The sequence below is a fragment of the Mercenaria mercenaria genome, chromosome 6 (genome assembly GCF_021730395.1).
Source record: "Mercenaria mercenaria strain notata chromosome 6, MADL_Memer_1, whole genome shotgun sequence".
Classification (NCBI taxonomy): Eukaryota; Metazoa; Mollusca; class Bivalvia; order Venerida; family Veneridae; genus Mercenaria; species Mercenaria mercenaria.
In genome coordinates this window covers 56,397,928-56,420,303 of record NC_069366.1, presented here as the reverse complement: position 1 = coordinate 56,420,303, position 22,376 = coordinate 56,397,928, and the positions used below count along the sequence as shown (strand labels likewise).

Sequence of the window (22,376 nt, the reverse complement as noted above, 5' to 3'; positions counted from 1 at the left end):
TATTTTTTAAAAGATCATTTGATAGACGCTTATATTCTGTTTCAGAGAATAAATTAATATTAGTCATGTGCATAAGCGACTGTTTACATTGCTGATTTTTTCATCTCTTGGATGCGATAATGTATCGGTTATTCCAAACAGAGTCACCTAATTTATTCAATTTTAAATAAATTTCATCTTTAGGTAATGTTCAATGAAACGTTTTGATAAATACACTGAAGTAAGCTGCCAAGTCCAACTGAACGATTTACAGTCAACTCGTCCCCTAGTCAACGCTAGCAAGACATTTCGACCCCAAGACATTTCGACCCCAAGAGACAATTCGACCCCAAGACATTTCAACCCCAACTCCTTGGACATTTCGACCCCATTCAATGCCTGAAAACATCTAAGAATGCTGTCATTATTATAATTAAGCTTTAATCTATAGATAATTGAGCAATTTCAAAATGTAATAACGCTTAATTAGCAAATAAAATGTTAAAATACGGTTATTTTCGCGAAAATAAGAATTTTTTTACGAAAATGAGCCATATTTGTCTAAAAAAATTTTTTTCTAAAATTATTCTTCTAATTTCTTAAAGACTTTATTAGTACAATGCCTTCATATGAGAAATGAGTGATTTTTATCTCACAATAACGAAATAATCATCATTTATAAATTTTACAAAAATAACGGGATTTATATATCAGCCGCGTTTATTACGTAAATAATTTAAGAACAAATCGTTCTGATTATCTATCTTAAAATAACCTTTATATAACATATTTTCATACTTGGTGTTTATTTATATTTTCAAATCATCTTAAAGACTATTTTAGTACACAGCTATATTAAAAAAAAAAAACAAGATTTTTAAATCATGGGCCGATTTCGCTGATTTTAATTATGAAAATAACTTTAATAAAGTCACATCTTTAATACCTCTTTATTTATTTATTTCAACCAAATATAAATAATTATAATGTAACTCAAAGAAGTTTAAGATGTCACTATCTTCATTACATTGATATTTAAAATCATAATCAGAAAAAACGTGATCTTTTGATTGGATTATCACACCTTGATTAATTGTTTGTTGATATACAGCACGTGTGTGCGCATTGCAATTAACAATCAATTAAGCGATTGTGGTGACATCGATATTTATAAACATGTGTCAACATTATCTTTAATTTCGGCGAAAATGTAAAGAAAACATTAGGGAAATTAAATAACACATTGCTTATTTTCGCATTTAATGTTATTTTCGTAAGCGATTTTGACGCACACATACAGTATTTGCTTTACAGAATATGATTTTTGTTATTTACAACTGCTCTTTTCTTTTGTTATGAACGACATTCCTTCCAGTTGTAAAATTTCAAACATGAAATCCCCGTTACTGCAAAATATAAGAATATATGAGTACTGTTCTGTTAAAAACGGGGGAAAAATATTATCATATTTCATATCTGTAAAGAAAATGTGGCAGCCGTATTACTTTTTTCTGTATTAAATATTTTAGCAAATACACGTGATTTAGAGTATGATTTTAAAAGTATGATTTTAGCAACTTCACACATTAAACCGGAATCCACCTAAAAAACCGGGATACACCGGAATACATTTTCCATAACCGGGATACACCTATATTTTGTAAGTTAAAGGTATTTTTGAAGTTTTTTTTTTAAATAATTCAATCATATAATTTTATCATAAATGAATAAAATACGACGAAAGGAAAATAAAATACGTTCACGCAAAATTTCCATTACCGAAATACACCATTATTTTATTAATAAATGGTATTTTTGTAGGGTTTATTGCAGAAATCATTCGTGTATAATATAAATAATACTGGCAGTAAGTATCAGAAAGATAAATAAAATTCTTTAACGCAAAACGATTTCATAAGAGATTGAAATTCGGCCACCACGCGGAAAATTACCATAACCGAAATACACCCATATTTCTTTCACAAATGGTATTTTTGAAGTGATTTATGACTGAATTCAAACATATATATCATAAATTATTATTTTTCAAAAGGAAATTAAAATACCTTTGCGCGTTACGTCTTGTACATGATTGAAAATCGGCGTGCGCACTGGAAATTAGTGCATTCGGAATTCCCATGTCCTAGATTCTCTAATGTACACAGATATTTCTTTAATAAATCGTGTTTTTAGGGTTTATGATAGAATTCAATCATATCTCAAATAAATAATTAATTTACAAAAGGAAAATAAAATGCATAAAACGTTTTTACACGAAGTTGAAAATTTGTTGAGCGAACGGGAATTTTGCGCACTCGTAGATGAGTGCAATCGCCATAATTTTGTTAGCTTTTGAATTAAATAAAAGCTTATCATATTTAACTGCACTTACCTTAAGCTTGTTAGACATTTATTTGTCACATGTAACTTGTGTGTGCTTACAAATATACTGATTAATGGATATAATCAATAGGTGTGATAATCCAATCAAACTCTATCAGGACTAATCAGAGGCACGTGTTTGTTTCGCCGCATATATTCAAAGGACATTAATTGTGCTTTGGCAATAAATGCAGTAAACGTTTTTATATTCATATATAAACATGTTATAATTCTTTTAAAAACTGATTTTTCATAATATATTTTCTTCTTAAATTCCCTTACAGAAGAAAAAGGCCTGCTGCGTACTCTTGCTGTGTACATACAGCGTATATGATGCGTACATGATGTGTACTGAAATCAATAGTACGCAGGATATACACCGCACATACACTGATAGTACGTTTGTAGTACACTTTTGACATGCAAATGAGCTCTGCCGCGTACTACTTGCTGCGTACATGCTGTGGACTACATAGTACACAGGATGTACGCTGGAGGAATTTAGTATGCGGGAAATAGTACACAGCATGTACGCGGCACATACACTTTTCACATGCAAATGAGCCTGCGGTGTACTACCCCTGCGGCGTACATGCTGTGTACTCCTGGCCCGAGTCCTGCGGCGTACATGCTGTGTACTCCTGCTGCATACATGCTGTGTACTCTTGTGGCGAAACTGCTGTGATAATGTAAATTCCTTACCCCACCAACTTTCGTATGCAAATGCTGATCATTTGGACAGAAAAAAACAGAAAAAAGATAAGTGACATGCATCAATAAGTATTTACCCTTACCAAAATAATGTAGATTGATGTTATCAAATAAATTAGTATGCTTTTCTCCATCCACTTTTCAATGAAATAAATCAATTTTTGTAGCATGTAATTTGGTAAACATTTGAAGAAAATGGCGTAACTGCATCAAGGGGAAACAACTTTAATGCAACTAAATATAAGTGTTATGATTTATTATAGACGATGTGTGCGTAGTATGTATTTATTTTGATTAAAATCCATCTGAGAACAATCTAGGACTGGAATTATATAAGCATTTATACACTTTTACGTCCGTAAAAAGTAGCGCACCAAAAAATTTTGGATTGATTTTTTCCAATGGGGCGAGCGCAATTAGCCAAAAACGTTCTGAAAATATATGAGCGGCAAATCCGATGAACAACTTTTTAATTTGGTGAGGCCTAAATGAGTTAACATAATGAGCATTAAAGCCTTTATAGATCATGATAGAATGGTGTTTTGCTTAAGAGTATTCAAAAAACAGTGAGAGCTATTAATTCTTCTCATTAGGCATTATCTTGGTAATTATTTCATGTATCACAAAATGTAATGCAACTAAGTTCAAATAAGGATTTTCAATTATCCAAGTTAGAAAGCTCCAGGATTAATTCAAAATGAAAAAGAATATATTTTTACACTGCATGCAAGGTACAGCTCAGAAATCACTAAGATGTAAGCTTCACAAATGAACATTGCAAATAGTTTGGCAAATTTTCATTGTTCAGAATACCGGTAATCTGAACTATTCTATGCTATTAAGATAAAAGTTACTCGGAAATCAAGTTCTTGCTTCCAAAAAAAAAAAAAATGTACAAATCCTTCCTGCATGAAGTGTACTTCAGACTTTTACCTAAAAAAATTCAAAGTATAAACACCAAAAGAAAATGAACAAGTCCCTCCCGCGTATATGAAGTTTACTTCAGACTTTAACTTATAAAAAAAAAAAACTAAGTATAAATGCCAAAAGAAATTGTACAAGTCTTTCCCGCGTATATGAAGTGTACTGCACAAATTTCAAAGTATCTCCGGTGTACATGCAGTGTACTATTTTCTTGTACAAGTTCCTCCTGCGTACATGCAGTGTACTCCTTAAATTTTCAGAGTCTGTGCTGTGTACTTGAAGTGTACTAGTGACCTCCTGCGTACATGCTGTGTACTCGTCGAAATAGTACGCGGCATGTACGCGGCATGCGGTGTATGTAAAATGTACTCCTCTGGCGTACTACTGTGTTCGCGGCATATACACAGCAAATACGCAGCATGTACGCCACAGAGGCTTGCTTCTGTAAGGGTTATCAAATTAAACATGAAAAAATAATTCAATTAGTTCCAATAATAAATTTTCCGGTCAGCGCAGTTTATTCACTGACATGTATTTTGTGTATGATTCATTTAAAAATAGAATGTTTATATACATCTATATATTAATATTTTCTAAAATATGCAAAATGGAAAAAATATAAAATGAAAACATACAACTATTTCTGAGGGATCGAAATGTCTTGGGGTCGAAATGTCTTTGGGGTCGAATTGTCCAAGAAAATTAAATTTTGGGGTTGAAATGTCTTGGGGTCGAAATGTCTTGGGGTCGAAACGTCCAAGATTCCTAGTCAACTCGTCCCCGATTTGGTCATTTCGTCCCCCTCGGCGATTTCAAATCGGTCATTTCGTCCCCCCTTTTTCGGCCCCCTTTTTAAAACGTATTTTGAAAAAAAAAAATCAAAGTAGGATAATAATCTGTTTTTTTCTTTCAAATAAGTATATTTATGCTTTAAGTTTGTTTTAAGAGCTTTTTGCTTTAAAAGTGATCGATTTAACAAGGAGGATTTCCAGTTTTTTTTTCTGTTTTGTTTTTGTAAGTATGCTATGTTGGACAACATGATAGCTGTTTAAATGCCCGTATTTGATGCTGCTTATTTTCAAACTCTTGAATAATATTAAACTTTTTATTAAACGTTTTTTATAATAAATGATTTCCTCACTCCAGTCAACTACTAACACATTTAATTCTACTTGGGGAAAATTTTCACACATTTCATCCGGTCAATCAACAACTTCTCATGCAATTAAATACCATTAACACCTTCCAATCAGCCCAATCAACGCCTTTTAATGTGATTAATAACCTTTAACACCTTTTGCATGCAGGTATATGCTCATTCTACTTTTTTAGAAACCACAGTCTCGCTACTTTTGAAGTATTTCTTTTTTACTTTAATGACAAAAAATTAATATAAAGCATGTGACAGATATTTTATTTATTCTTTATTGTATTTCTAAATAAAACATTCTTTTATTATGACCAGGGGTAACGATTTAAATATTGCTATCTCTTTTCTTACTATGATTTTTAAAAAGTTAATTAGATTTCCTATTATATTATATTTTTAATACAAAGAGCATTGTATTTATTTTTTGTATTTTATTTCAGTTAATTGTCTTATATTTTCAGTATATTTCTTTTATTATTTTATCAAACCTAATTATTTAAAGTTAACTATTTCCAATATAACTCCTTCAAAACATACGATGATTTTAAATACAAGTTTTCAAAGTCAAAAATATCATAAAAATGCAAAAATGCTTAAAATATTAAGGGGGACAAAATTACCAAAAGGGGGACGAGTTGACCAAATTTTAGGATGAGGGGGACAAAATGACCAATTTTGGGGGACGAAATGACCAAATCCGGGACGAGTTGACCAAATTTTATGATGAGGGGGACGAAATGACCAAATCGGGGACGAGTTGACTGTGGAACGAGTTGACTTGATACCAACTGAACAGTAACTTAGTCAAGTTAGTCAACTTAGTGCCTCCCTGATTTCACAATCAGTTCCAAAGTCCGCCTGTTTGCAGATGACACGGCAATATATCTAACATTGTCATCTGCAGACCAATCTGTCACTCTCCAAAATGACCTAAAACTTCTAGAAAAGTGGGAGTTGGAGTGGGATATGGAGTTGAACCCCTCCAAGTGTCAAGTGATCCACGCCACTAGAAGGAAACATCCTATCCCTATCCAGTATTTCCTACATGGAGTCCAACTTGAATCGGTCAGCTCAGCTAAATACCTAGGCATGGATATCTCAAATGACCTATCATGGAACAATCACATAAATAGGTCAACCAAAAAAGCTAACCAAACCCTAGGGTTCTTACGAAGAAACATTAAGGTCAAATCCCAACCCATTAAGACCATTGCTTACCAGACTCTAGTCCGACCCCAGCTTGAATATGCCTCCGAGGTATGGTCGCACCACACCCAAACCCAGATAGACCAAATTGAAAGCGTACAAAGGAGAGCCACCCGTTAGATCAAGACTGACTACTGCCGTACTTCTAGTGTAACAGATATGCTACACTCCCTAAACCTTCGTCGACTGGATTTAAGGCGTATAGATTCTACTAATTTCTAGGTTATCACTCTTCTATAAGATTCATCATGATCTGGTTGCTATCCCAATCGTAGATCACCTTACCCCAATGACCTGATGTGTCCGCTATGGCCATTCCCTAAGTTATAGGTTAATTACTGCAACCACTGACTATTACAAGTTCTCTTATTTTCCGAGAACTGTGTACCACTGGAACCAACTTCCCCCCAGTGTCGCCCACCTCCCTACCCTAGAGCAGTTCCGTGCCACAGTCTTGAACATGTCTCGCCCTAGTTATATCCTGCTAACTCGAGTTTTAACCTTTTTATTTCACCAAAGTTATTTTTTAGTTTCTTCCACTCTAAATTTTTATCACTATATTCTTTCTCTTTATGATTTTGACGCGCAAAATGTCTACGTCCCCGCAAGGGGTTCGACGGTTATGGAAGATAGACAGACAGACAGAATCCTGGGAGCACCTATTACTGTGGTATTAAGGACCTTATGCAAATTGAAATTAGAAATTCATGCGAAAAATCAGAATCCTCAAAACAGTTTTGGAAATGCAAGGACACAAAAAATAAATGATAAAAATTGAAATGATATATCTGTAGGTAAATTTGCGAGCATGAAAGCTATGCTGAACCCTATCTCCACAGTGCATTGGAAGAAAATAAGTGAAAATTTTTGGTGCAAAATTTTTGTATCGTATGCAACCCAAGCTGCTACAAAATATGTATTTTCAAATCAAAGAAATGCCAAAATAGTGCATATGAGCGCTACTTTTTCAAGGAAATGCCTTTAAACATAATCTAATGTGCTATTAACACGTGCACAGTTTTTCTAAAATATTTCGCCGCCATGTTTATTTCAGGGAATTAAATATATAATTGTTCTTTTACCTCAGATTTCCTTACTGAAATATAAATGTCTCCTTATTCATGGTTAGAGATATCCATTTAGTATAGGTTTGCACTGTCCGATCTCCTTTACATGTTGCCGATACTTTACATTTAAAGAATAAACACAATGTGTAAACCAAGTTTTTCGCTTTACACACGTCTCTTGGACAAGAAAGCCGTTTCACTTAAAATCTGTAAGCATCTGCTAGCAAAATGTTAATGAAAGGTCGGAACTTTTTCTAAAATAAAGTTAAATTTCAATCATTTTCAAAATCTGGAAATATTGCACATTGTGTTGAATATATAGATAAAACAGAAATCCCAAAAATAAACCATTTAGAACTATTCCGGGAACTAAATGTTTCAGCCGAACAACGCATTTCAAGATGACACAAAACTGACTTTTCTTTATAAACAATGTCAAAGTTCACCTGAGGGAAATTGCTGAAAAAGTGAAAGTGCTTACTTGCTTTAGTTTTACGTCTTGTAGAAAACAATCAATTCTCAACTTTAAATACATATAATGTTCTATAATTATTCCAGTATCAAAAACTGCCTGATCTTTTCCGTGAGAAATGAAACGAAGCAATTTTAACTGTTTGTTTACACTTCAACCATGTGAAATTAAAGGCATGTACTATCACAAGACTCCCGTGCATTTTGAACCTCATGGTGAATAAACTGAATTTACTTTAAAGTATGGTGTCTCAGTTGAGCCTGAGTTATCTTTTAATTTCAGAGAACATACATTAAAAGAAATGGTTATGACATTATGCATGTGTACGAATATTTCAAAGTCTACTCTATATAAACGACGATAGAAAACAAGTGTGAACTCGGCAAATAGCAAGTGTATTATTTTCAGGTGTATACTAGACACTGAGTCCTGAATGTTCGTAATTTTCAGATGAAGAACTCTTGATCCTTGGTTTCGTAAACAGTCTTAGTACTGGACTGCTGCTTCTGCTGTCAACACCACAGTAATGTAAAGTCAGTGTCCATTTGTATGCCGGGATTGCAATACACATTTATTATCAGTTTTAAATCTATGAAAGTGTGAAAAATATCATTCTTTAACGAAGAGCCAAGATACAAGTTACTTTTGAGATATTTCTGATTTTAATCATCAGGCTTTTGCGCGAAAACTTCAACAAATTGCATTTTGTTTGTTTTATAGTTATATACAATTGTATACATGTACAAGTTTTATTACCTCCGAACATATTTGGCTGTACATTTTTTCTGCAATTTATTCTCACTGTATTTTTAAAAACATCCTGCATAAATTATCATATTGTATAAAACATCAATAAGTCAAAATTGGTTAGTTTACGACGCATGAAACATGAAATAAGGAATCACTGTACACATCTAACTTGTCCTGGTCCAGTATGCGGAAATACAGTGGCCCATTATGTTTCAAGATTGTCTAAAAAATATTTGCATATATCGTTATAAAGCAAATATTTCGATTGTTTATATAATTTATAAATATACAATTACGTATGTGTGAGAAAGTTACTGCAGAAAGTGCCGAAAATTCCATTTCCACCGAATTTTCCATGAGATGAGCAACGCGTAAGTACATCAATTCCAGTATGATAAATTAAACCTTTCGTAAACTGGCACAATTCTTGAAACGATTTTTGGATCGTTGCTAAATCTTGTTAACATTGAGTCTTAAATTTTAGGCAGTTTGGTACACCATGCATAGAAAAAATCTTGTTCACACATTGCACTACTTTTATGTATGCTGAAATACTTTTATGTATGCTGAAAATTTCATTTTAATACATGCAGTGGTCAGATATGAAAACAGATTTTGTAATAATTTTAGTTCTATTCAGTAAAACAATTCTCCTATGCATTAATTGAAACTTTGGACTAACTTTTGCTATTCATGAATTTTTAATAAAGTAATGGAAAAGGATTAATAAATGTAACCGAAAATTTGGAAAATTACAAGTATAATATCTGCTTTATTTATTTCCAAATTTCAGTTTTACTTTTTATACAGCTACTTTTAGTTAAGGTCTTGCAAACTGAGCTGTTTTTGTGCTATGAAACAGCGGCATTTGAACGTTTTGGTTCACTATATTCTTGCACCACAAATGAAGGTCACTCTGAATTCAAGATGGTGGAAGTACCTTAAGGAATCAAATGAACATATATTTTAAACAAAGACAGCATTTTTTAGCTCGACTATTCATAGAATAGTAGAGCTATTGGACTCGCCCATGCGTCTGCGTCCGCGTCGGCGTCCGCGTCCGCGTCCCGATTTGGTTAAGTTTTTGTATGTAAGCTGGTATCTCAGCAACCACTTGTGGGAATGGATTGAAACTTCACACACTTATTCACTGTGATAAACTGACTTACATTGCACAGGTTCCATAACTCTGTTTTGCTTTTTTACAAAATTATGCCCCTTTTTTGACTTAGAAATTTTTGGTTAAGGTTTTGTATGTAAGCTGGTATCTCAGTAACCACTTGTGGGAATGGATTGAAACTTCACACACTTATTTACTGTGATAAACTGACTTACATTGCACAGGTTCCATAACTCTATTTTGCTTTTTCACAAAATTATGCCCCTTTTTCGACTTAGAATTTTTTGGTTAAGGTTTTGTATGTAAGCTGGTATCTCAGTACTCACTAATGGGAATGGATTGAAACTTCACACACTTGTTCACTGTCATGATCTGACATGCACAAAGCAGGTCCCATAACTTTATTTTGCTTTTTTACAAAATTATGCCCCTTTTTCAACATAGAAAATTTTGGTTAAGTTTTTGTATGTAAGCTGGTATCTCAGTATCCACTAATGGGAAAGGATTGAAACTTCACACACTTGTTCACTGTCATGATATGACATGCAGTGCAAAGGGTCAATAACTCAACTTTGCATTTTACAAAATTATGCCCCTTTTTCAACTTAGGAGTTTTTGGGTTAAATTCTTATATTTAAGCTGGTATCTCAGTACCCATTAATGGGAATGGATTGAAACTTCATACACTTGTCCACTGTCATGAGCTGATAAGCACTATGCAGGTTCCATAACCCTATTTTACTTTTTTACTAAATTATGCCCCTTTTTCGACTTTCTTATTCATTCAAGCGACAAGGCTGTTAAATAGTCGAGCGTTGCTGTCCTCCGACAGCTCTTGTTAATTTGACTGGTAAATATTTAAGAACAAACATTTTGTGGTGCATGGAGCCAGTTTGTATTGATCATAACAGTCTGAATTATTTTTGTTAAGTAGTCCAACTAATTTGATGAGATCCTAGGAAATATTGAAATAATTTTTTCATATGGGCGATATCCCCACTCGCATCAAACACTTGAAAGACCAAAATTGTTGAAGCAACTTCCGATGAAATTTTCACCGCTGCCAACGCTTTACATGATATAAGTTTAAATGCCGATTATTTCACGAATTGGCCATAAATTCAAATAAAACTTACATGTATCGAAAGGGGATTCAATTCCTCATTGATTTATGTAAAAATTATCAAATAATATCCAAAATTACGAATATTCTGGTGATTTAAACCTATGTATGTACTGTGCACAATTAACGTTTACCGTGTACAGTACGCCAGTATGCGCAAGCGATAAAACCAATAACTTTACAGGACCGTGTACTGTGATTTATCCTCCATTATTTTGGTCCTTCAAAGTTTTGATGTTTAGATTGCCCCATCACAAATATAAAACAATCTGAACGACTAATTATTTTGACTGTTTTGTTAAGCTACTGAGTAAGGCATGTATGGGTACTTTAGGATTATTTTTATGTCATGTATTACCAATGTATGGGGTTTAAAATGTATTTTTTGACTATTTTCATGAAAATTTTCGCAAAAACACTTCAAATTAATATATAAGAATGTATTTTTACTTGTAATCTACATAAGACAACATTCTAAAGGAAATTATCAAAGTTATTGTAAGCTTTCGAAGCCTATGGTGTAAACATTATAAATGGTAATTCTTAAAAACAGTTCAGAGATTTATTTAAAAATGTAAAAATCGAATGATTGAAGTTTTACTTTTATGAAACAATGCCTTTTACAAGATAAATATACGAAAATGTATCAAAAAAGTATAAAATTGCAGTTGTTGGATGTTTTTATTAAACAAGAGGGCCATGATGGCTCTGTATGTTAATGAGTATATGGCTCACCTGAGTTTAGTTGCTTGCTTAAACAAATTTCTTTGCTTAAGCTTCACTAAAAAAAACTAGGTGAGTAGGTCATGGTAAAGATTATTCAAGACAGCTACAGAAATCTGTTCAAAAATTAAACTGGTGGTCCAAATTTCTTTGCTGTAGCTTCAAAAACAAGAAAGTAGGTCAATAGGTCAGGGTTAAGAAAATTACAGATGAGTATTGAAATCAGTATCAAAAGTTATAAACGTGGTCCACATTTCTATGCTGTACCTTCAAAAACAAGAAAGTAGGTCAGTAGGTCATGATTAAGACAATTTTTTAATTCAAGATGAATATTGAAATCCGTATCAAACATTAACTTTTATGCTTGTGGTCCAAATTTCTTTGCCACTGCTTCAAAAATGAATAATGTAAAACAAGTGACCACCCGGGCGTGGTCTATACTGACCCCAGGGTCATGATAGAACAATCTTGGTAGAGAACCACTAGAGCATAACACATACTAAATATCTAAGCTCTGAGTCTTAGTTTAAGCCAAGAAGTTTTTTTTAAGGTTTTTCCCTGTACAGGTCTATTTAAACCATGTGCCCCTCAGGGCGGGGCGATATTTGATCTCAGGGGGGTAATTTGAACAATCTTGGTAGAGGACCACTAGATGATGGTACAGACCAAATATAAAAGCCCTATTAGGCCCTGTGGTTTTGGACAAGAAGATTTTCAACATTTTTCCCTATATAGGTCTATATAAAACCATGTGACCCCTGGGGCGGGGCCATATTTGACCCTAGGGGGATAATTTGAATAAACTTGGTAGAGGACCGCTAGATGATGCTACATAACAAATATCAAAGCCCTAGGCCCTGTGCTTTTGGACAAGAATATCGTCAAAGTTTTTCCCTATATACCCATGACAACCAGACTTCTGTACGGAATTCAGTTTTGGACAATTTTTATAGAAGACCATCCAAGGAATATCCCTGTGAAGTGTCATCAAAATTGGCCTGATGGTTTAGGAGGAGGTGTTGTTTAAAGGAAAGTGTGGACGGACGCTGGACGCTGGACAATGAATGATCACAATAGCTCACCCTGAGCCTTTGGCTCAGGTGAGCTAAAAATTAAACACTACCATGGAAATAGGTTTACCTTGGTAATAGGTTCAAACTTACTTTGCTATACATAGAATAAAGTTGAAATAATTAAAGATATCTTAAAAAGTCAAAAAGATCCAACTTCCACCACCAGAGACCTTTGGAATAAAATAATTTTATAGTTTATATCTTGATTTTGTTAACCTTAAATGGACTGGTCCGTCATTCAGTTTGGGCAGTATCAGTTATTATTCAAAGGGGTGTTCACTGAAAATTTCCTGACTGAAAAGCAAACAGTGCAGACCATGATCAGCTAGCAGAATGATCTTTGTCTGCACTGGTCTCAAAGGCAGAATCACTTTCTGCCAGCAGGCTAAAGATTGAATAAAGCTGCAATTTGCAAAAAACCTTGTTACTGATTAGGTGGATAAAACAGAAATGTCCAGATAAAACTGACCCTTCTGTTAGGGTGATTCTTGTTTTGTCGTGTTGTAATGACATTATTAAAAAAAGTGTTCCATCATTTAGGTTTAATCAAGAGTTAACTAACTTGGCTATTTCAGTTGATTTGATGACCGGAAAGTATTGTGTGAAGTTTCAATCAAATGTATTATACATGTAGTTACTGAGATACAGCTAAATAATTTAATATTTGAACACAAAACTTTAAAGGCACTGACCTCCAGATGGTAAAGAAACAATTTTAGGTATCAGGAAATTAATGTTAAGGTATACATGTATTTCTTATGAAAGCTTGGAAACTTAATTATTGACAATGTTATGGAAAAATGAGAATTAGTTGTTTTTACTGATATTTACATTCAAAATTGAAAAGCGGTTATAACAGGTTACTTGAGGTAAATCTTTGAATTTAACAATTCCTCTGTGGTGTATTGGTCAAGAACAGGGAAAGTTTTTATTGCTGTGGCGGCCTGGGTTCAATTCTTGACTCTGGCATGTTTTCTCTTGATTTGGCAAGATTTATAAGATAGTTTAGGAATATAAAAACTTCGAATAGTCAAAGAAAAAAGTGTATAATGTTGTATAATGTTGCTTAAATGAGATTGACCACTTTAACAAATTTTTATACATGTATAAAAAGAACAGACAAAAATAAACAGAAATACATTGCATGTACAGTCCCTGATTCTATGAAAATGGCAAAAAGTAACTCAATTATTGGGGACTTAAATTATTGACATCACTCTGTACCTTTTAGTTAATTTCTACTTTGTTCATTGGTGTATGAATTCCAATTTACAGATAAAATTTCTATTTCCAGTGATATATTGAATTCATTACAGTAGCTGATGAAATGCTGATGAAATGTCCTAATTTGATTGATTATGTTAATTATCTTTTTCAGATATATGGTAATAGGCAGTCTTGATTGTTTTGTGCTCTCAGAGAATCAGAGAAAATGCTGAAAATTAAACGGATGTCCTCTGTTGGAGACAAAATATTTTTTGATTTAGAGGCTGATGGTTAAAACTAAGAGACTAAAAGTTGGATTGTAGAAAAAACAGATTCACAAAGATGATACAAAAATTATTGCAGTGGATTCATATTACCTCTTGGCTTGAGAGACAGAAAAAGTTAATTGAATGGTGGTAATTAATACTATTTCGAAATAATTGAAAACTCTAAAATGAAGACTGCTGTAAATCACTGTAAAAATGTGATCAAAATGCTGGTGTTAAATCAGTATGATTAGGTGTACAGGAATTCAAAACAGTGTAGTCACTTAACATTGAAAGTGTTTAAAAGTTTTTAATTTATCTCGGTTATTAACATGGGGAAAAAGAAACAGTCACTAAATGGAACACAGGACATAGGTTCTGTAGACAAGGCAGAGATGGAACTGAAGGAAAGAAAGTTACAAAACAAAAATCTGGAAAACAAAGAAAGTAAGGTTGCCAAAGACTTTAATGTAGAAGAAGAGTTTCAGAAACTCTATGATCAAGCAGTTAAGATGGGAATGACTGACGATGACTTGGCTCGATTAAGAATTCTTCACGATATCTCATGGAAAGGCTCCTATACCAGACTTTTTATGAAATGTGTTTTAATTATTTTGATTACCATTATTGTATTTTATTTTTCTTTCCTATTTACTTGCCTGCTGGACTGGCCTGTTAGCAGAGAGACAATTGTTCGAGCCTGGATGGGTCTGTATGGTGCTGACATAGACAGTGAACCCTGCGTTATTGACATGCCTGAGTATATGGCTGACGTATTTAGACCACCAGTGGAATGTTCTTTCTGTGAAAATATGACAGAAGTAAATACAGTTTATAATATCTCCCAAGAAGAGTTTGAGGAAATTTATGCATACAGCGGAGTGCCGGTTATAGTCGGAGATGGAACACAAAATTGGACGGCTCCTGAATATTTCAGTTTTGAATTTTTCAAGGAGATTTATAAAGAAGGGAGTCTGGCTCTTGATAACCAAGAGAAAAATTGCCAGTTTTTTCCATATAAGACAAACTTCAGAAATCTTGGAGAGGTACTTAGTATGAGCCCGGAACGTGCCAGGATGGAGGATGGCTCAGAACCTTGGTATATTGGCTGGTAAGTAATGTATTGAAAATACTCATGCAGAAATTGTGGCTGGAAAGTTTGGTGTTTGTATAATTTGTTTGCCATAAGTCACAAGACTTAGTGGTCTTTGGTAAAGATTATTACATAACAGGTTTTGTATAATCTGGTCTACAGAGTTCTGTAAATACAGTTATACTTTTGTAGATATAAGAGTATGAATATCAACAAAGAAAAAAAAACATCCAGCAAAGTCAAAGAAATGGCTTCTTTTGGAGCATCCTTCCAAATTCAATAATACATCTTTCTTTACAGTAATTTTCACAGACCACATTCATGTGCAGGGATGTAGCAAAACAACGGAAGCCCAAAACCTTTAGATTTTATACTGAGAGTTGCCTTAAGAGGTTTCAGAACATTTCTGGTCTTTTTGTTAAGTGACTTTATTTCACTGGCATAAGACTGTAAATTTTTTGCCAAAACATTTATTACCTTGATTACATTCGGATTTGAATTTATGGATTAAAAATTTTACAAATAAAAACAAAATGTTACATGTTTTAGAGGTTTGTTTTTATGGATGGGGCAACCATGAAATTAGTGAAAGTAATTTTAGTAATTGGTAAAAATGAAGCTTTAAATTTGATACAATGGTACTTGTAATAATTTTACTTTGCATCAAGGTATTGCTTCTTTGGTTTCAGGAGTAACTGTGATTTTTCTGCAGCTAATACATTAAGGAAGCATTACAAGAGACCGTACTTCCTACCCAAGCTTTCCGAGTCAAGCAAGACTGACTGGATGTTCATGGGAAGCCCTGGGTATGGTGCACACTTGCATGTAAGTTTATGATACTGTTTGTATGATTTTCTAAACTTAAAACTTTGTTCAGCTTGAGCTGTAAGTATATGTTGATGGTTCAGTGTCGGTTGTCGACATTCCTAATTAAACATCTCCTGTGAAACTGCTGGTGAGAATAACATCAGACTTGGCCTGTAGCATCCTGGAAAGATCCTGGCCCAGAATTATTTTAAATGGGGACACTGGCCCATTTTAGGAGCTGCTAGAGCTAAAAATTGAAAAACCTTTAAACAACTTCTCATGAACCAGTAGATGGATTTTCATCAAAATTTGTCTGTAGCATCCCCATTAAGATTCTGTTCCAAATTCATGCAAATATGGGCACTAAGCCCCTTTTTGGGGCCACTTAGAGCTAAAAATAGGAAAACTTTTCAAAAAAAACTTTCTCATGAACTTCATCAAATTTGGTCTGTAACATTCCTGTGAGGTCTTCACCCAAGTTTCAAATAGGGGACCTCAGGCCACTTTAGGATATTCTAAAGCTACAAGTTGAAAACTAGACAACTTCTTCTCAAGAACCACTTTATAGAACTTCATCAAACTTTGTTGGTACTCATTTTTAGCTCACATGTCACAAAGTGACAGTGTGAGCTTTTGTGATCGCGCAGCGTCCGTCGTCCGTCGTCCGTCCGTCCGTCCGTCCGTGCGTCCGTCCGTGCGTAAACTTTTGCTTGTGACCACTCTAGAGGTCACATTTTTCATGGGATCTTTGTGAAAGTTGGTCAGAATGTTCATCTTGATGATATCTAGGTCAAGTTTGAAACTGGGTCAACTGCGGTCAAAAACTAGGTCAGTAGGTCTAAAAATAGAAAAACCTTGTGACCTCTCTAGAGGCCATATTTTTCAATGGATCTTAATGAAAATTAGTCAGAATGTTAACCTTGATGATATCTAGGTCAAGTTCGAAACTGGGTCACGTGCCGTCAAAAACTAGGTCAGTAGGTCAAATAATAGAAAAACCTTGTGACCTCTCTAGAGGCAATATTTTTCATGGGATCTGTGTGAAAGTTGGTCTGAGTGTTCATCTTGATGATATCTAGGTCAAGTTTAAAAGTGGGTCACATGCTTTCCAAAACTAGGTCAGTAGGTCTAAAAATAGAAAAACCTTGTGACCTCCCTAGAGGCCATATTTTTCTATGGATCTTCATGAAAATTGGTCAGAATGTTCATCTTGATGATATCTAGGCCATGTTCGAAAGAGGGTCATGTGCGGTCAAAAACTAGGTCAGTAGGTCTAAAAATAGAAAAACTTTGTGACCTCTCTAGAGGCCATATTTTTCAATGGATCTTCATGAAAATTAGTCAGAATGTTCGCCTTGATGATATCTAGGTCAAGTTCGAAACTGGGTCACGTGCGGTCCAAAACTAGGTCATTAGGTCTAAAAATAGAAAAACCTTGTGACCTCTCTAGAGGCCATATTTTTCCATGGATCTTCATGAAAGTTAGTCTGAATGTTCACTTTGATGATATCTAGGTCAAGTTTGAAAGTGGGTCACATGCGGTCAAAAACTAGGTCATTAGGTCTAAAAATAGAAAAACCATGTGACCTCTCTGGAGGCTTTATTTTTCAATGGATCTTCATGAAAATTAGTCAGAATGTTCATCTTGATGATATCTTGGTCAAGTTCGAAAGTGGATGACGTGTGGTCAAAAACTAGGTCATTAGGTCTAAAAATAGAAAAACCTTGTGACCTCTCTAGAGGCCATACTTTTCATGAGATCTTCATGAAAATTGGTCAGAATGTTCACCTTGATGATATCTAGGTCAAGTTCGAAACTGGGTCACGTGCCTTTAAAAACTGGGTCCTTAGGTCAATTAATAGAAAAACCTTGTGACCTCTCTAGAGGCCATACTTTTCATGAGATCTTCATGAAAATTGGTGAGAATGCTCACCTTGATGGTATCTAGGTCAAGTTCGAAACTGGGTCAAGTGCCTTCAAAAACTAGGTCATTAGGTCAGATAATAGAAAAACCTTGTGACCTCTCTAGAGGTCATATTTTTCAATGGATCTTCATGAAACTTGGTTAGAATTTTTATCTCGATATCTAGGTCAAGTTCAGAACTGGGTCACATGAGCTCAAATACTAGGTCACTATGTCAAATAATAGAAAAAAACGACGTCATACTCAGTTCAAAACTGGGTCATATGGGGACAGGTGAGCGATTCAGGACCATCATGGTCCTCTTGTTTTCAAATGGGGTCACTTATCCCCAGGGTTTTACTGCCTCTTGCGCTAAAAAAGAAATACCTTTTACAAGCAACTTCTTCTCATTATGTGCTTGATGGATTGTCAAAAAGTTCTCTGTTGAATTCCTTCAAATAGGGATACTTTACCCTTTTAAGGGGCTATTTAAATTAGCAACAAAAAGAAATATTCTCAGGTGCCTCCCCCTTGAACTGCTTGGCAGATACTCTGTAAATTTGGTTGGTAGCATCCTTTTAAGGTCCTCTGTTAAATTTGTTCAGATAGGGACACTTAACCTGTCATGTTTTTATACTAAACACATTTTTTACCATTCATGATTCAGTTTGTCATACATATATTCAATGGTCACTATGGCCCTCTTGTTGCCTTGATTTCCTTAAAAATGGGTCAAAGTGGCTGACAAGTTGTGATAACCTTATCTTATTAAGGTGTCTCTTCATCTTTGTCATCTACAATTATTAAACTGTACATGAACTTGGACCTTTTTAGTGAGGTTGTTAAGTACTCACTTGCCTTAAAGCAGCATGCCTCCTGGTCCAGATTTGGCTAAAAAATAATCTTTCTTTCAAATTGAAATTTTCATCGTATAAAGTAGTAAAAACAGCAAATTCTCAAGTGTTTCCGTAACATAAAGTTTGTCAGTAATTAAGTTTTAAAGCCTTCTTAAGAAATATAGCATTTATTTCAAGATATCTAAAAAAATTATATTTTTTTGTTGTCGAAAGATCTGAAGGCATACTGCTTTAAACTGCTGTGGGTTCGTAAGCCCTCCAAAGGGTGTATAATTCTTTCATCTGAGGAAGACTGATTGTTCTATCCAAGTTCATGTGCATTCTGAAATAATGCCCATAGGGCCACCACCACTAAGAAGTCGTCATATGACATGAAGACATGCATGTGTCTTAAAAGTTAACTAATAATTAAACAAGAGCTGTCTCCATAGGATGACACATGCCTCCGATGGCACTTTGAATGAATAGTTATGGCCGATGTTAGAGTTTAGGACCTTTGACCTACGGACCTGGGTCTTGCGGGCGACACGTCGTCTTACTGTGGTACACATTCATGCCCAATAATTTTAAAATCCATGCATGAATGACAAAGATATGGACCGGACACGCCCATCAATGCACTATCATGAAATATGACCTTTAACATCTAAGTGTGACCTTGACCTTTGAGCTACGGACCTGGGTCTTGCGCATGACATGTTGTCTTACTGTGGTACACATTCATGCCAAGTTATTTGAAAATCCATCCTTGGATGACAAAGATATGGACCGGACACGAATGCACTATCATGAAAAATGACCTTTAACGTCTAAGTGTGACCTTGACCTTTGAGCTACGGACCTGGGTCTTGCGCGCGACACGTCGTCTTACTGTGGTACACATTCATGCCAAGTTATTTGAAAATCCATCCATGTATGACAAAGATATGGACCGGACACGAATGCACTATCATGAAAAATGACCTTTAACGTCTAAGTGTGACCTTGACCTTTGAGCTATGGACCTGGGTCTTGCGCGCGACACATCGTCTTACTGTGGTACACATTCATGCCAAGTTATTTAAAAATCCATCCATCGATGACAAAGATATGGACCGGACACGAAAATTGCGGACAGACTGACAGACCGACAGACTGACAGACCGACAGACGGTTCAAAAACTATATGCCTCCCTTCGGGGGCATAAAAAAGAAAGATTACATAAATGTATTAAGTGTTAATCATGCATATTATAAGCTTTTAATTCTGGTTCTGAAAACCAGAAATCATTGATAAACTGGAAAAGCCAACCATGATATTAAAAGATGGAAGGAGCCATTTGCGCAGTCTGGTCAGGATACATGCTGTTCGCTTTCAAAGCCTATTGCAATTAGAGAAACCATTAGCAAACAGCATGGATCCTGACCAGACTGCACGGATGCGCAGGCTAGTCCAGATCCATGCTGGTCGCAGACGCACTTGTTGGTTTTACTCATGGTGCGGCTCATATAATACTGTACTTTGTTTCTATCAGATTGATCATGTAGGGTACCCCTCCTGGCAGGCACAGATCACAGGAACAAAGCGATGGACCCTTGAACCACCTCCAGAATGCTACTATAAATGTGCAGATAGGATTCAGGTCACTGTACACCCTGGACAAATAAGTATGTTTTTATATGTTTTTGTCTTCTTCCACTCCATAAAAAAATATTGGATGTGAGGGGCACCTAAGATATGACTTGGTCTGTCCTTCTAGCAGTCAGTCAGACAAAACTTGTGTTGTGTATATTTCAACAAGGGATGTCTGAGGACAGCAATGCTTGACTATTCAAATACCTTGTCACCAGAAAAAGTTTGAATGATTGAAAACATAGACATAAACAAGCACAAATGAGGCAAAGTCTTTGAATTTTATTTCATTATGCTAAATGCCAGTTTCAAAATGCAAGAGACTAGGTTGAATATGAATAAAGTATGAGAACACATTTCTCTTATGTTTTTATGGCTGCTCGAAGTCCAGCCGGGTTGCCAGCTAGCCAGAAAATCTAAAAGGGTAACCAGCTAGATTGTGGGGAAAAAATCAGCCAACTAGAATTGTAATATATTGTTTCTTTTCGTTCAAATTAAAATGAGGTTTTTGGCATCAAAAGTGTTTGTAAATCTTCTGTATATTAAGCAACGTTAAAGAGATGTGAAAGTTTGTAATGACTGGTTTTATCGTAAAATCAATTACCATAAAGGTAAAGTAAATAAATAAAACTACCGTTGAATCTGCCCCCTGTGTTAAACAACCACTTGACTTAAGCAGTCATTCAGTTAACTTCTCAGTGTAACTTTTTGTTATAATTTAAACTTATCTTAGCAGCCACCTGCCTTAAGCAGCCAGACTACATCACTATATGAGCCGCACCGTGAGAAAACCAATATAGTGCGTTTGCGACCAGTATGGATCCAGACCAGCCTCGCTGCTGTTCGCTTATGGTTTCTGTAATTGCAATATGCTTTGAAAGCAAACAGCATGGATCCTGACCAGACTGCACGGATGTGCAGGCTGGTCTGGATCCATGCTGGTCGCTAACGCACTATGTTGGTTTTCTCATGGCATGGCTCATATGCACATTTTGTCATAAATTTAAGAAAACTGTTATTTCTGACAGGTACTTTAAAAGTACATGTACGGTACCCATACTATTTTCTATTTGCAGTTGTGCTGGACACAGATATTTGGTATCACTCGACCTTGAATGTTGGTAGTGAAATCAGCATTACAATTGGCTCCGAGTACGATTGAGTAGGAGTTACCTGACACTGTGATCCTCACCGGAATATCAAAAATCTTCTGTATAAATTCACCGAGTAGTTATCCAAAGATTCCCTTCAATCCTGTGATGAGCATGTATATCTGTTACTTGGGAAACCTGTTCTATTTTGTTGTTTATGTAGATTGTGGTGGATTTGACATTGCTCTTTACTATTGCCATTTCAGTACTGGATTACAAGCTCTGGCTTCACAAGTAATTTCTTGGAATTATTAAGTTGAGATATATTTGTGTAAAAGAATAATGGAAATGAGACTTTTATTTCCTTATTTTCATTTAACTCTTTCAGATTCATTGCAATAGAAACACTTGATTTTAACTGACAAGTATGTGTACAGTCTTAATCAGACGCTTTCAGAATCAGCTTTATACATGCAAGATGCATTCTCTTTGTTAATTTGCATATTTTTTTGTATATTTATAAAAAGAAAATAAAAGTTTGTTTTCACCTCTCTCATATATACAAGATTCAGTTGTTATGTCTGCTTTTTAGCCCACTATGGTGAGCTATTGTGATCACTCAACAGCTGTCATCTTGTTCATCAATACTTTTTTTTTTCAAAAGGCATCTCCTATGCTAGTTGATAGGGAGGTTGGTCATCACCAATAGATGACCCCTATTGACTTGATATCAGTAGATCAAAGGTTAAGGTCACAGTGACCTGGAACAGTTAAACGGTTTCCTGATGGTAACTTGAGAACGCTTGGGCCTAGGATCACGAAACTTAATAGGGAGGTTGATCATGACCGGCAGATGACCC

The 22,376-nt window shown here is 34.9% G+C and overlaps 1 protein-coding gene across 3 annotated transcripts; it reads left to right on the top strand.

Annotated features, from left to right (window-relative positions):
- Nucleotides 1-50: 50 nt before the first annotated feature.
- On the top strand, nt 51-22,083 carry LOC128557770 (uncharacterized). 3 transcript variants are annotated; one of them, XM_053546009.1, is made up of 6 exons: nt 95-183; nt 8,342-8,424; nt 14,059-15,263; nt 15,935-16,070; nt 20,328-20,460; nt 21,502-22,083. In XM_053546009.1, exons 3-6 carry the CDS (start codon nt 14,485-14,487, stop codon nt 21,585-21,587), a joined length of 1,134 nt encoding a protein of 377 aa, XP_053401984.1. In that variant the 5' UTR covers nt 95-183; nt 8,342-8,424; nt 14,059-14,484; the 3' UTR covers nt 21,588-22,083. The 3 variants fall into 3 exon arrangements, with proteins under 3 accessions (XP_053401982.1, XP_053401984.1, XP_053401985.1); XM_053546007.1 differs by lacking the exon at nt 8,342-8,424 and having other exon boundaries at nt 51-183; XM_053546010.1 differs by lacking the exons at nt 95-183; nt 8,342-8,424 and adding an exon at nt 8,476-9,012.
- The last annotated feature ends 293 nt before the right edge of the window (nt 22,084-22,376 follow it).

Bases quoted from the DNA above. Each gene is read 5' to 3' on its own strand.
- LOC128557770 (XM_053546007.1), top strand. From the start codon at position 14,485: ATGGGGAAAAAGAAACAGTCACTAAATGGAACACAGGACATAGGTTCT. The intron at 15,264-15,934 runs GTAAGTAATGTA...CTTTGGTTTCAG, and splicing joins GAACCTTGGTATATTGGCTG to GAGTAACTGTGATTTTTCTG. The intron at 20,461-21,501 runs GTATGTTTTTAT...TTCTATTTGCAG, and splicing joins TGTACACCCTGGACAAATAA to TTGTGCTGGACACAGATATT.